This window comes from Cricetulus griseus, chromosome 3 (genome assembly GCF_003668045.3).
Source record: "Cricetulus griseus strain 17A/GY chromosome 3, alternate assembly CriGri-PICRH-1.0, whole genome shotgun sequence".
NCBI classification, from domain to species: domain Eukaryota; kingdom Metazoa; phylum Chordata; class Mammalia; order Rodentia; family Cricetidae; genus Cricetulus; species Cricetulus griseus.
The window spans coordinates 169,522,838-169,538,808 of NC_048596.1; the positions used below are offsets into that span (position 1 = coordinate 169,522,838).

The window sequence follows — 15,971 nt, forward strand, 5'->3', positions numbered from 1 at the left end:
TACTGTGTATTTATTTGGGACTAAACAGCTACAGGACTGGATGGGACAGAACTCTCCATCTGCAAGTGGAACCCCAGGGTTTGGCAAGAATTTCCATGTCAAATCTGAAAGAATCTTAAAAAAGGAATCTGCACACGAAAGAACAGAATCAAGCACAACTTCTTGGTAGAAGCATTTTCTCAGGTGGGATCTGTTTTCTAGAGGCAAGAAGAGGTGTGGCTCCTTTAAGAGAGGCTTCCTGACTCAGTGTTAGCAGCAAAAACAGCAAGGCACTTTTAAAAGAGCTCTAAACACATAAAAGTTGCCACCAAACACTTTTATGGTGTGTATGGGCAGTGAGAAGCATGCTTCTTGTGTTTTGGGGGGATTAAATGGCTGCAGGACCAGGTGGGACAGAAACCTCCATCAACAGGTCTCCACACAGGACACTCCTGACACACACCCAACCTCAGCAGCATCTCTTCTCTCTCTCTCTCTCTCTCTCTCTCTCTCTCTCTCTCTCTCTCTCTCTCTCTCATACATACACACACACACACACACACACACACACACATACACACACACACTCATGCTTGATTTGTGAAAGTTCAAAGACAACCAATGTGTGAGATCCAAGACAGTAAGTTGCTCCTGCCTAATAATTCAGTGGCTTGAAATTCTCTCTCTCTATTATTAAATTGAAATGTTTACCAGAGACAAGCAATAATTATTGAGTCATTACTGAAACTGGATACAATTCATATCAACAGGAATGTAATTGTAGCTTCAAGATATAGAGCCCTCTGACTCTGCATGTGGTTCTGAGAACTGCAATAGTAGGAGAAAGAGAAAGGGAGGAGAGGAGAGGGAAGAAGAAAATGAGGAATCAAGAAGATTGAGTCAAGGGAAGAATAGAGGACAGCAAGAAAAGGGTTACCTGTATAGATGGAGGTATTAAAGTTTTAAAGAGAAATCTGGCACTTGGGAAATGTCCAGGGATCCACAAGGATGATCCAAACTAAGAATTTAAGCAATTTTGGAGAGGCTTCCCCTATAATGATAGTGATGACTACTTTAAATACCATCCTAGAACCTTCATCCAGTAGTTGATAAAAGCAGAAGCAGACATCCACAGCTAAGCACTGAGCCGAAAACCTGGAGAGGGCAGAGGGATGAGCAAAGGGGTCAAGACCATGCTGGAGAAACCCACAGAAACAGCTGATCTATGGAACCATCATTAGACAAACCAAGCCTCCTGAATGTGAGTGTCAGTTAGGAGGCCTTGGCAGTCTATGGGAACATTGAAATTGGAACCAGTATCTATCTCTAGTGTACAAGTGGACTTTGGTAGCCCATTCCCCGTGGAGGGATACTCTCTCAGCCTAGAAACACAAGGGAGGTCCTAGACCCCACCCCCACCCCAAATTATGTAACAGACTTTAATGATCTCCCATGGAAGGCCTCACCCTTCCTGGTGAGAGGATGGGTGTCACTGGGGGAGCATGGGATAATGGGAGGGAGAGGGAACTAGGACAGATATATAAAATAAGATTGTTTCTAAATTAAATAAAAATATAAAAATTAAATTAAAATTTATATCTGGAACAAAACCAGAAAAAGAAAAAAGATATAGAAAATATAAAGAGGAAACAACAGCTTTTAAATGGAAATAAAGCATTGCTCCCAAAATAAACACTGAATGAGCAAGAGAAAGGAATAAGCATCACCTATGCTGAGCATAGCTTCTATCCAGGTTTTCTAAGCCACAGGGGCAGGGAATTAATTAGCCAGAGGTTTTCACGCCTCATTCCATTATGGTGCCCAACTGGTGTTGAGAGGCAATGAGTTATAGTTAAAGCTAGCTAAAGTCTGAGCTGTGTGCTGGGATGAATTATCACAGGGTGGTGATATCTTCAGGCACGGATTCTCTCAGGAACACATTAGACTGTGTGTACCTTAGGGTTGGAGGAAATTCGGGAGCCATATCTGGTCCCAGTGTACTGCTGAGCAAGGGATAACAGAGTGCAATGGGACGACAAAGTGCTATGCTTGCACAGAAGCAGTGGCAATGTGTGGTCTTCTGCCTGAAGTCATGATGGCATCCTTCATCTTGACACAGGTTCAAACTAGATTCAACTTGCCATGCCTCTATTAGACTGCAAGGTCCAGGACCTGTTGATTCTAGAGAGCATTGCCTTCTCCTTCCCTTTGTCTCACCAGGTTCCACATACTATCAAATTGTCAGCAGGTAAACCTGAGTCTCCATGCCAAGACTCTTTTGTGAGGCAGCCGTCCACTGACACAAGGCAACACAATGGCTCTGAAATCACAAGAATTGAGAGTGTGATATGTGACACCCAAATCAGTACAAACTTAAACAATGGCTGTTTCTCAAGGTGGCCTCTTGTGGGGCTTGGAGATGCTCAGTACACTAGAGCACTTGTCCTTTGTGCAAGAGGACCTGAGTTTTCATTCCTAGCACCTATATAACATCTGGGAATGGCCGTGCATGCCTATGACCCCAGCATTGTGAAATGGAGACACTGAAACAGTGAGATACCAGTTCATTAAGATACCCTGCTTCAAGGTAATAACATGGATTTGATAGGGACAGATGTTTGATATCATGGCCTCCACATACACATGTACAATAATCACACACTCAGGAGTATACATCACACACACACACACATAAATAAATGTAGCTTTTAATGTTTCTAAAATATGTAAACAAATAAATGTTGGTTTCTAAGTACATTATGCTAAAAGTCCACTAAGAGGCAGAGGACTCTCTTTCTCTATTCCTAGCGTGCTGGGCAACCTTACCTCTCCTCTCTAATTTAGGAGATAGATAGATAGATAGATAGATAGATAGATAGATAGATAGATAGATAGATTTGCAAGGTGTTCGTCTCTACACCAACAGAGTTGCCTGAGACCCTCACTCTGTAATCTGTACAACCCAGTGGAGAGACACCCTCCTCTTCCCTGACCACAGCACCAAGTAACAGGAGCTGTGACTCCCTGGGTCTCTCTCCTTCCACACTTTCATATCAGGTCTTCACATCTCACCAGACTCCATCTCTTTGTTCTTGACTTCCAGGACTCTCCCCTGGCCACTCACCTCACCAAGAAGCTATGTACCTATTTCTTTATGTTCTTAGAGGCACAGAGGAATGCTGGTTATCTCTAGACTGAGTGTCCCACCTCACATACTATTCCTTGAACCAGACATTAATTACACAAGTGTGAATAGTTGTGAAACTCCATTGAGACATAGGATACATACTCTCTTTATGTATCCATATTTTATTTAGAAGATTAAAAGTTTCAGGCAAACAGTAAGAACAAAGCTAATAATATTGATAAAGAAAAAAGTATCGTGGGTCTTATAAATTAGAATAGGATAAAATATAAATGATCAAACATGGAAATTACTTAAATTGAGGCATCCACACTGACAGAAATTCAACTTCAAAATTATAACACCCCTCTTAACAGACCCTCTGGAAACAAAAAAAGAAATAAAATAAAAAGCAGAGTACTTATCCCTAGCATAGGTGTGGACTTTGGGAGCCCATTCCACATAGAGGACTACTCCCTAAGCCAAGACACATGGAGGAGGGCCTAGGGCCTATACAAAAGGATAAAATAGACTCTGATGACACCATATGGAAGACCTCACCATCCAGTGGGAGCAGAAAGGATATGAGATAGGTAGGATTTTAGTTACGGGGGTGGTAGGGGAAGATGGGAGGGAGAAGGGAACTGGGATTGTCATGCAAAACAATCTTATTTCTAATCTAAATAAACATCTGCATAAAATGATATAATGGTATAATCTAAGCCCTGAAGCAAATAATTGCTACCCAGGCTTGCCAAGTTATGTTCAAAAATTGATGGAGACCCAAAGACCTTCCACAACAAGCACAAACTTAAATCATGACAACTATGATGGCACTGAGGATCCTGAGAGAAATTCTACACACAGAGGCAGGAAAGGCAGTAACAAACAAAGCTTTGAGGCATCTCCTCCACATCTCCCAGGGGTTTTCACTGTTCTAGCATGTTTCTGTGAAGGCTGGTTTCTGGAGAGTTGCCTTGATGTCTTTCTCAACCCTCAACTTCAGACCTGCTCTTCACATAGGTCCCCTGACTTGATACTTAATATCTGATCACTTAAAGGTGGCACAAAAGAGTGGTTGATACAGTGTTAATGTGGCTTCAAACAGGGAAGAGGCTGTATTCCTAAATATCAAACATATGGATTTCTCAGTCAGTTTGTTCTTCCCTAACAATAGAAATTACTTATGATCTCTATCTAGGACAGTTTCTTACCACTCTCCCATGGGTATATAAGATGGGCATGGATTTTTCTTGTTTTCTCAAGCCCCAGTAGTTCTTCAAAAGAGCCCTGAAGCAGAGAATTATGTATTTTCTCCAATGGCTGAAGGACTGAATCAGAGTATATATTTAAGCAGGGCTGCATGTCTACACAGCTGGAGATGGGCTTTCTACAATCCTAAAACCCGCCTCCAGTTTTTCCATGGGCACCTGACAGACTCCCACAGAGAAATTAGTGGTGGGAGTAAACTTCTCCTTAGGTGTGTGGTTAAACTCTCATGCTAGCCACATATCACCTCTAACAGTTTAGTAAACTCTCATGTGTCCTCCTCCTGGGTTTGATGATGTCTCCCAGTTGGAGGTGGAAGAGGAGCCAAAGCTCACATTGTATTCTTCTTGAAAAATATTTCCTCCATATCTGGAGGTAAGCACTTGTCAAGCCACACCCCTACCTGGAGGCATCTTCCTATGATAATCTCTTTCTATTTGCCTTTCTCAATCTAATGTAGGTGGAGATACAGACACTGAGTTGAACTTAGAATGAATATTTATTCTCCAAATTGAGGCCACAGATTCAACCATTACCCTCCTCATCCCCATAACAAAATTCTCCAATCTTCTCGAGGACTCTCATCTTTGGCCATGAAACATCTTCTATGGGGTAGCTTTATCTTGACTTTGCTGGTCTCCTGAGGCTGGAAGAGCTTCCTATTCATAGCTCAGTATGTGCACTGTCTGTGGTGGCTTCTTGGCCCTGAGCTTAGTCCAGAAAGTCACTTCCTTATCTTTTAGTCTCTGGGCTTGCTGGGTGGTGACACTAATCTGCAGATAGCCTTCCTTCTTGTCATACTTTGGCCAATAGGGCAGTCCCTTCCCATTGGGGTTCCTGAGAAGAGAATCAAACAGAATTTCTCAAAGTTGCTGTGTGGTCACACATTCATATGACAATTATAGTGATTTGTAGTTTATCTCTGCCAAAGGCTTGTACACAACAAGAAATTGGAGGTCACAGGTCCTAAAATCAACCCCTCCCCCATGATTCCACCTTGCCCAATGCCTTTGTACTATTCTCACCCATTCCTAGCAAAGTTGGCCCAGAATTTCATCACCATCTTGCTGAGGTTGACCTCCTCTTCTGAGGCACCATCTGAGGGATATAAGAATATGTATAATCAACTTAATATGCATTTCATGAACCAGCAGTAGCTTGTTATAAATACAGAATATGGGTTCTAACTCAAAAATTACTGTATACAATTATTCATTGCAAGAAGTTCATAGTTAGTTGGTGTGCACAGTTGATTTGAGAATGAATGATCCAGGACTCAGCAATAGTCATGCAGTTCGTTCCTAGCTGTCTGGCTTTGTTTTACATACCCAGCATCCAGTTCTTCCCTACTGTGAATATGGATGCTGCAGCTCAGTGATGTCCCTATATGTAAGTATTTCTGGTATGTGTATCTTTTCGCAAGCTCCTCTTTAAAACTACATATTCACTGTTTGAAAAAATATTAGAAGAGCATATATCCTAAAACATACCTCATTGGGAAATACTCAGAGTGTGCTATCAGCAGTCACTGAAATGGGGCAAATCACATGAACTGCTAAGAATTAAGGTAACAAAGATGTTCATCAAAGGGTTTTAAAATATTATACTATTAACTATAAGTAAAAATACAACTTTTTGATAAATAGATATGCATACAGACAGATGGATGCAAATGACATCTGGTTGACAGTCAGCAACAGCTTGAACTCTTCTTAACTCACATTCAGATATGTCATTGTGGGTGGGAAATCAAGCAGTGCAATTCTTATCTTCAGGTGGGGGAACATGGGGGGATACATTTCTCTTATGTTAGTGATCAGCATCCTGATGGAAAGCATTGCTGGCTGCCCATGTGTATATACCTTTCCTAGAGTGTGCTGGAGCGGGAGAAAGGCTGGGCACCTGACAAGCTAGCTCATTCCTGTTACCCTGTGTTGGGGAAAAAATACAAAGCTCAAAGGCAACAAAACACCATTACCACTTAAAATCGGGGCACCGAAGACAGAGTAGACTTCATCTCCATGGTCTCCAATCACTGTCTTGGGTTTCATTTCTGATGAGAAGCTTGGGCGATATTGAAATTCATACATGTAGGTGGGGGCTCCAGCATCTGGGAAGAGAGTTCATGTTATCAGGCATTTACTTGGATGGTAAAAAGGGCTCTACATGTGAAGGAACCCCTGGTTGTCAGCAAAGAAGATTAACTCTTTCAGTGCATCACCTGTATATGCTTGAGCTGTTAAGGAAGGAAAGTGGAGGTGATACTTGAGTCAGGAATTCATGAACTTTAAAAATAATGAATGAGTGCACCAACCTCCCCCCAAAACAAAGACAGATGTTCATGGTAATGCTCTGGTGCACATTAACTCCAAGAAGATCTACAACCTACAAAGCATCTTCTATTCAGACTGGTGTTGAGCATTTCCCCATGTTTTGCTCACTCGTTTCCAGGAGTGTGAAGAAAATACAATTTTAAATTAGTGTAAAAATGATGTGTTTCATATGACATTTCCATACATATTTTGTTTCTTTACCCCACTGCCCTTCATGTCCATTCCACCTGGACACGTGTGCCTTTCCTTCTAACAATAGCCCTTATTCTACTTTTTGGACACATGTATAATATTACCCTTTTTCCTCTACCTGCTTCCTGAAGATCTCCTCTTTTCTCATTGTTTTTTTTTTCTAGTTTCTCTCCTCCATGCCCATATACATTCAAATTTAAATCGAGACTCCACAGATGAGGGGATACACATCATGTTTATTGTCCCAAGTCAAGTTTATTTTACTTAAACGGGATGATTTCCAGTTCCATTCATTTTCTTGCAAATATCAAAACTACTTTCATTACAAAATTCCACTTTGTATATACCACAGCTTATTGGCCACTTTCATCCATCTGTGGACTTCTAGGCTCATTCTAATTCTTCACCATTGTAAATAGTGTGGTAATGAACATGGGTATGCAAGAATCTCTGTGGTAGAATTTATTAAAATTTAAATATATGCCAACAGGTAATAATCATTCTTTCAAGTCTCAGGAATACCACAGTGTATAAAGATACTGCTCATAAATAAGAGAAACAAACAAATAAAAATGTGTGAAATTGAGCACCAGTAGACATGTCTTATAGAAATTAGAGGAGTTTTAAGATGAAGTAAAGAGATACTAATAAACAACATGAAACCCATTAGCACAAATGTCAAAGATATAAATAGAATTTAGGACACTCTAGAGCTGTAATGGTCATACATGTGGCAGGTGGATTCCAACTCCTAAATTTAAAAGACAAAAGTAACGCTAACAACTATAACTAAACTGTAACTATAATAAAATAACTATAACTAAAATAAATATTATATGGCTAAAATAAACTGTCCCTACAAAATGATGTGATTTCTGATACTAAAGCTAGAGAAGAGAGCAAATGAAGGTCACAAAGAAATGACCCGTGAGGGCTGGGAATGCAGCCCAGTGGCAGAGTTCAAACAAGATTGGTTTGGAACTCAATTAAATAGCCAGAGAGAAAGGTGAGGATAGGCAGAGGGAGAAAGAGAGAGAGAGATGGAAAGACAGAGACAGAGACAGAAAGAGACAGCGAGACAGGGAGACAGAGAGAGAGTTGTGAGAGTATAAAGGTATAAAAGATTTTAGAGGATAAAGAATATCAACAACATTTATCTAGATCCAATAGGAAAAAAATCAATAAATAATCAAATAAAATCATAAATGAAAGATCTTATACTAGAAGCCACAGAAATTCAAAGGCTCATAAGAGATTATTACAAACAACTGTATGGATACAGATTAGACCACTTGGAAAATGGAAATGAACTATTAATCCAATTAATTCTACCAAAGCTGAACCATGAAGAAATAGACAATCTTTAGGTCAACAGTGAGTGAACTTGAGTTAGTGATTAAAGTTTTCATCCAAGAAAAGTGATGATTTCACAATAATATTTAAAGAACTGGAAACCATATATCTCAAATTCTTGCCATGTTGCCTCAAAAGCAGATGGGACATCTCTAGTTTTTCTCCCATGAGGCCAGTCACACAGATATGAAAATAAGATGAGATACTACAAGAAAAGAAAACTACATCAAGGTTCTTAGTGAACACAGATGAAAAAAAAATACTCAACAGAACACCAGCAAACCAATCCAATGACATATTGGGCAGATAATTTACCATGGTCAAGCAGGATTTAAACTTGTGCTTCATACCAGTTTAACACACATGGGGACACTGCTATATCATGTTACATGTAGAGAACAAAAACAGTTACCTCAATATATGCAGAAATGGTATTTGATAAAATTCAAATTTTATTATGAAAAAGCCTAATAAGAGAAAGAGGGAATGTGTGTGTGTGTGTGTGTGTGTGTGTGTGTGTGTGTGTGTGTGTGTGTGTCAAGGTTTCTCTGTGTAGCTCTGTCTGTCCAAGAAATCACACTGTAGATCAGGCTGGCCTTGAACTCACAAAGATCTGCCTGCCTCTGCCACCCTGAGTGCTTGGATTAAAGGTGTGCACCACCACCACCTGGTGTGAGATGGAGTGTATTTTGAAATAATAAAGGAACAGCATCAACACTGTCCACAAGAGGGAAACTCTTTTCCTCTAAAACTAAGAACAAGACAAAAATTACATAGCACACTGCTTTGATTTGGTATAGTGTTGGAAGTCTTTGCCTGAACCATAGGCATCCAAACAGGAATGTCACAATGCAGCAATGTTCATGGATAGCATGTTCCTACAAATAGAAACCATATAGACTCCCCAAATACTTACAAATTCAAAGTAAATACAATAAAATTACAGCAGAGGAAATCGACAAATGAAAATCAAATAATGTTTTTTCATACTAAAAATAAATTGTGTCCCTAAGAGAGATACCATTCCTGACCACTTCCAGGACTTTTCTCCTTGTATGCCATGAAGTGAGCATCTTTGCTCCATCATGCTCCCCAAAATGATGAATCTCACCTCAGGGACACAACAGTAGACTCTACTCACCACATACAGAATCCATAACCCAAATAAGTCTCTCTTCCCTCACAATGTTTATGGCAGCCTTCTTGTCTAGATAAAGGAGCTTGACTTCTACCTCAAGTACTGGTAACATTAGGAGCCCTTATGCCTCAGGGTTTTCTCTGGTCACTATAAACTTTTTTCCCCATGTGCATTGGATCAAAGCACATGAATGACAAATGAGCTGAGGTGGATAAATATCCTCACTTCTTTCTCAGATGCAATAACCTTAAGACCACTCATCTGATTTTCTCAGAGTTCCGGAGCTCCATCTGTCCACAGTAGGCATGTGCTTAGCTGTGCATCATTAACTGGGCTCTGCCTCCTTCCTGTGTCACTCTTCATCTCCCTCAGTGATGTTGCCTGGGATGAACTCAAAAATTAACTGCTTACATTTGGATCATGCCCATAGAGCCTGCCACTGCCAGGACCTAAACAGAACAGAGCTCTTCCTGCACTAACTTTGCACCTCACCACAACGAGCTTCCACATCTGTCTATCCTAGGAGGTCAGAAAGTTAGACACCAAAGCTGGTCAGTCACCTGTTGGACTCACCTCTGTGACCACGAGACACAATCACAGATGGCACACCAAACATCACATCTGCGATCAACTCTAGGAGCAGGGCTCTGTTTCTGACTGGGTCATCTGTGTTTATTGAATACTTCTCAATGGCAGCTGGAATCCCATCCTCTGGTATGTTCTGCAATGGATGAACAAAGTGACTACCTCCAGCTGAGCAGTGTTGCTTTTTCAGCCAGTTGAGACAGATTCATTGGTTGAGAGTTTCTGTGCCCTATAAATCCCCCCTGAGGTGATAAAATTAGAATGCTGGGAAACATGGGTACAGAGCCTAAGTGAGTCTCAGTCTTTCTCTGGTGAGACTGGAGTGACAATCAGGGACCCTGTAGGGGTCTGAGCTAGGTCCTCTGCATATACAGGGTGATTGTTTGACTTGAGGCTCCTGTGGGACTCCCAACAGTGGGAGTCAGGGTATTTCTGACTCCTTTGCCTGCTCTTGGGACCCTTTTCTCCTACTGTGTTGTCTTATCCAGCCTTTATATGAGTGTTTGTGCCTAGTCTTGTTCTAATTTGTTATGCCATGTTTGCTTGATACCCCAGTGAAGACCGAGGCCTGATCTTTTGTTGGAAGGGAAATGGAAGAGGAGTGGATATGGTGGGGGTTGCTGAGAGGGGTGGAGGAAAGGGAAACTGCAGTCAGGATGAATGTATGAGAGAAGAATAAAAAAAAAGAAATAGAAAAAGAAATGGTTGGTAATTTAGGCCAATCCCTCAGCCAGTACCAGGGATCATAAAATTCTTACAAAGAAATACGAAGACTTCTTCAGGAGCGATGTGACCATCTCCTTGTCCAGTTTTACATCAGTTGGTGGAAATTCCATTAGCTGTTTAAAAAAAAATAGTTCAGTAATTGTGAATCCTCAGAAATGAACCAGAAGAGACAACCAGGAAGGTCATCCTGCCTACTGTGGGATGAAGGCTCTAGCTCCTCATCCCTGGGTATAGGTCTCCCATGAGTTTAACAAAAATCAACAAAACAAATGGATTTGTATATGGAAACTGAAGGTATGAGATGAAGACACTTACCTGTTTATCAGGCTAGAGGAACTACGTTCCTCTAGGCAGTGGGAGAACATTTAGACAAGGGTAAGTTAGAAGCAGAGAGACCAAGGATAGAGGAACAGGGTGGGTACTTACAGACCCTGCTGACTGAAGAAGTCACCATTCCAACCATTTTGGCTGGGTTCTTTGATGACATCTGAAGTCCCCCAGTGACAGTTATGTAACTTTCAGCATGTACTCACCCTATCAAGAATTCTACTCTTAGAGCCCTGATTCTAGCATTGTTTCAGCAACTTAATATACTATGAACCCCTCCTATGCCTGTCTGACAAAGCCTAATGCTTTCAAGCAAAAATTACACTTTCCCCGTGGACAACCTACTGATTGGAAGACTGGCCCCTGTCATCTCTTATAAGTCACTATAGAAAGTGGCGATTATGTCTCATCATACAGAAAACATCCCCAGCCTTGATGTCAGGGATTTGAGTCCAGGTCATGTTCAATCTTTCCCTCCCTGTTAATACATTACTGGGTAAAACCTGCCCTGTTTTAACTACAGCTGGTGAGTTCTGTAATCACTAAAGAAGAAAACCTCTTCTTACGCATTAGAAGCAATCATTCAGATCGCCTTTCTGAACACTGTTCTTGAGGCACTGAGAGAACCCATGGGATCCATGAGACTTGAGGGTCCAAGAACAAGTGTGTCTTTCTATGCCCCAGCCTGATGCTGCTGAACTTTCAACTCCTTTCCTGATTATTTTTTTTATTATTTCATCTGCACAATTATTGTCTAGACATGCCCACAAACCTGGGAATTCCAGAATTCATTAAGGAAAAGAAATGATGGACTGGAGAGATGGCTCAGTGGTTAAGAGCACTGGCTGCTCTTCCAAAGGTTCTGAGTTCAATTCCCAGTAACCACATGGTTTGCTCACAACCTTCTATAATAAGATCTGCTGTCTGCCTCTGATATGCAGGCATACATGTAGGCAAAACGCTATATATATAATAAATAAAGAGATCTTTTTGAAAAGAAAGAAATTATATGTTCCCAGGTAACATTTCTCAGGTGACAGGTGATAGGGGAATGCCCAAGAATGTTTCCGGGGAGGAATCCATTCATACCAATAGGGAGAGCTGCCCTAGACACCAAGCAAGGCTTGAACAAAGAGCTTATGGGTGCACAGTTGGATGAGTAATTGGTAGCTATAGGGGCACCTATCAAAGTTTTGTTTATGCTTACAGTTGGCAGGGTCCAGCCAAACTCTTGCTTGTTGATTCCCACTAAATAGGGGACTGTGTTGAAATTCTTCTCAGCCAGAATCTTTTCTGGGGCCTTAGGCAGCACCACTCCATCAATCACAGTTGGCGTAAAGGGATAGTACTGGGGGAAACAGCAGAATAGTGTCAGAGATCATCAGCATCTCCTGCTCTCCCTGTCCAAGGGTCAGCTGGAGCATAGATCCCATGACTGCAGCTGGAACATAGACCCCATGACTGCAGGTGGAATATAGACCTCATGACTGCAGCTGGAACACAGATCCCATGATTTCAGCTGAAACATAGACCCCATGCCTGCACCTGGGACATAGACCCCATGACTGCAGCTGGAATATAGACCCATGACTGCAGCTGGGGCCCATGACTTTGGATAGTGGCCACAGACTCTCAGGATCCTTAGAAGGGAGCAAAAGGTCTAGAGTCACAAATGCTCTTTAGGGACATCTGTCTATAGCAAGGTAATAGTGGCAAATAAGGAGAACGGGGATCCTTAACTCAAATTAAACATGTGTCATGTATGATACATTTCATTTGTAGCACATCACCTAAAATTGACCCTCACTATTCCTTACACTATTATAATGAGTTACTCCTCCCTATACCTTAGACCTGCAAGGTTATCATGAACATTGAAGTAGTGATCATAAGTCATTGCTTCAGGGGAAATGCAGAATGCATGAGCCTCTCACCACAATGGCAGCACTCTTATATTATGTGTGAAGTCCTAGTTAAAGACATACTATATAGCATAGATTTTAAAAAAAAAATAATTAGTTGCCATAGGATTTAGTGAAACACCAAATGGGCAGGACTCGTTATTTCTCTCCTGCCCCGTGTAATGAGACACTACATTTCTTCAGCTTCACAACCATGCTCTATGATATGAACTTTTCAAATTCATTATCTTTGCATGAAGTTTAAACACATACTTCCACAAGTTCCTTACCTTTTCCAAAGTTTTCTCACAAAATGTAGGTACCACATGATCACACCCCAGAATGGCCTCATCTTCTGACAGGCAAACATCCTCCCCCTATTTTGGATGCTGTTTCATTAACACTGACTTCATGCAGGTCTAATCCCAGGACTGTCTGGGCCATTTGGTAGAACACCATAGAGTAGGAATCCTGATACCTATATTCCACTTTCTCTTTTATCTTAACAATGACCAAGACCCGAAATATAGATCAAAAGTTTTTCTTCAGGATGGAATTCCTCAAGAGGGACAGATAATTTGTCTGTTTCACTGCTGTATACCAGCTCAAAATCATATCTTGCCACATAATAAATACTTTCTTAAATTTTGCCAAAAGGTTAAAAGAAACTCATTCTGACCTCTCAGACACTTAGGGGAAATGATGGGATCATCAGGGAGGAAGTGAAAAGCAGAAGTGTAGGAGGCTGCATAACTGATTTTTCCACTCTGGTCACTGCTGGGAGGTAGGTGCAAGGATGGAAGGAACAAGATGGAGGGTTCTGTTGGAGTTTCCCTGGCATAAGATACAATGTGGTAGCCTCAAGATTGACATCTCACGCTCCTCCCTACAAACCTCCTGAGCCCTGTGTCATCCTGGGTGACTTGTGCTCAACAATGGCTCTCATGACTCTTGGCTAGTAATCTCCTTCTGACAATGGAAAGTTCTAGTGTCATCTCTTCTCACAGGACCAGTTTTGATCAAGAAATGCAAATAAGAAAAGGATAAAGAATTGCTGATTTGGATCACTGAACTGGCAGTCAGGGCAGCAGGGTCAGCCATGACTCCGGTTTCCTTGGTTGTTTTAACTTTGCTGCTCCGGGCCTCAACAGTACACACAAGAAATTAGTATGATTCCAGCAAGGGGAACGCTACCAACTGTAGTTAATTGAAGACTAACACTGGATAGCTGCAAACCTTAAACCATCCTTACCTTTTTGGTGTCTCCTTGTAAATCAAGCTTAAAGAGGTTCTGTGGAAACAAAGACACAGTGTGGTGATCAAATTTCCTGGTATAAAATCTGATCATTTGGGCTGTGCTCTTAGTTCCTCCTTGGCTGATGTAAGAGAACCCCACATGGCGTCCTCTCTGCATGGTACAGAGTGGAGCACGGTGAGGGAAGAGAGCAGCAGAGAGTGACCCAGTGTCAGGATCACTGGAGCTCTGGGGAGAATGTCTGCTTTCCTGTACCCCCATCACCCTACAACCATCCCCCTGCCAGTTTCTTATTGGCAACAATACCCCAATTTTCCTGTAGAAAAAAAGTGGAGAGGATGTGGCAGCACCAGGGGGAGATTGATCTTATTATATGATCTAGTAGGAGGGGATGAGCCTTCTATTCTTTTCCACTCCACTACTTTCATTTCATAAGTTCAGACATCTGGATATGAGATGGTGGCACCATATTTCGGAAACAGTTAATCCTTTGAAATGGATTCATAACAGTTTCCATTCAACAAAGTATACACAAAAACTATTGCTCGAATATTGTGCTAGACAGTTTCTAAGCAGATAGGGTGTATGTGCAGGGTGCTGCTAATGTTTATCTTCCCAGAGATAGGTGTGCTTCACAGGGAAGCCACAGAATGGAAACTTATGTATAGATTCTCAGGGATGTCTTCTCAACACCCAGAACCAGCCACATACTAAGATACTAGTTTTGTAAGAATTCTGTTTCAAACAATCCCTTTTCCTGTTCAAGGCTTCAAAGAATGTGTGCTCTCACAGCAGAAAACTAACTCCTAGAAACTCATTTCTAGTGTGTGTGCTCGCACACACACACCCACACCCCCCCCACACACACATCAACAATTAAAGAGGAGGGCAAAAATTTGAGAGAAAGCATGAGGGGCAGGGAGGAAAGGAAAGACTGAAATGATGTATTGCATTTAATTTACAAAACTAAAAATTATTTTAAAAGAGAAAGCACAAAAATTGCATTTGGTATCATTGATTGACACTGTCCCCAATAGGTAAGAATAAACAAATAAATACAAATTAAAAAAAAACCTGCATTCAGTACTGTAGAGTAAGATGACAGAACACTGAATGAAGCCTGGGTCCAAGCCTGGAGAGCATGTTCACTAGACTACACACCCACCATTTTCTGTATGACCTCCAAGAGCTCTTCCTCAGTCTTCTGGCGCAGGCAGTGAACAATGACAGCAGATGTGGTGTTTTTGCACCCAGCAATAACAGCAATTTTCTGCATGAGATAACAGGCAAACACAGAGGTCAAGAGCAACATTAGTATCCACCATTTGTGTAGACAGTGGGTTTTGTCCTAAGCCACATCTCTAAAGGCAGGAAAGCCTTCCTGAAAACACTCTAGACAAGCCGGTGTGGTTTCTGGAACCCATGAATTATTATTTTGTTTTAATTATAATTCTGACATCAGATATCAATGAGCCACTTACATATCTGATTGTTTCCTTATAACTTTAAAAATGAACAAAATATCAAAATATCTCAAGAGAAGCCATGCACAGACAAGTGAGAGCCAGGATACATGATCTCACTGTTTAGTTCAGATCCATTTGCTCACTTTCAGGTCATTTGGCTTCAGCTTCCAGGACACAGTGTATGAGAACCAATATAGATGGCATGCACCCATTTCAGCACGCAACCTGTCCAGAACTGCAAGTCATCTGAGTAACATGACTCAGAGGAAGACAGGTGAGGTACCAGCAGAATGTGGCTTAGATGAGACCATAAAAGCCCTTCC

General features: G+C 41.3%; 1 protein-coding gene across 1 annotated transcript in view; it reads right to left on the bottom strand.

Moving 5' to 3' along the window:
* Positions 1-4,945: 4,945 nt before the first annotated feature.
* LOC100770009 (carboxylesterase 1E) overlaps positions 4,946-15,971 on the bottom strand; it is a 25,148-nt gene continuing 14,122 nt past the window's right edge. The window contains exons 6-13 of the mRNA XM_027406085.2: positions 15,348-15,452; positions 14,180-14,218; positions 12,234-12,374; positions 10,732-10,812; positions 9,962-10,109; positions 6,351-6,482; positions 5,398-5,470; positions 4,946-5,209 (exon numbers count right to left, since the gene is read on the bottom strand). Coding sequence (XP_027261886.1) covers positions 5,032-5,209; positions 5,398-5,470; positions 6,351-6,482; positions 9,962-10,109; positions 10,732-10,812; positions 12,234-12,374; positions 14,180-14,218; positions 15,348-15,452 — 897 coding nt within the window. The 3' untranslated portion in view covers positions 4,946-5,031. The remainder of the gene's footprint in view (positions 5,210-5,397; positions 5,471-6,350; positions 6,483-9,961; positions 10,110-10,731; positions 10,813-12,233; positions 12,375-14,179; positions 14,219-15,347; positions 15,453-15,971) is intronic.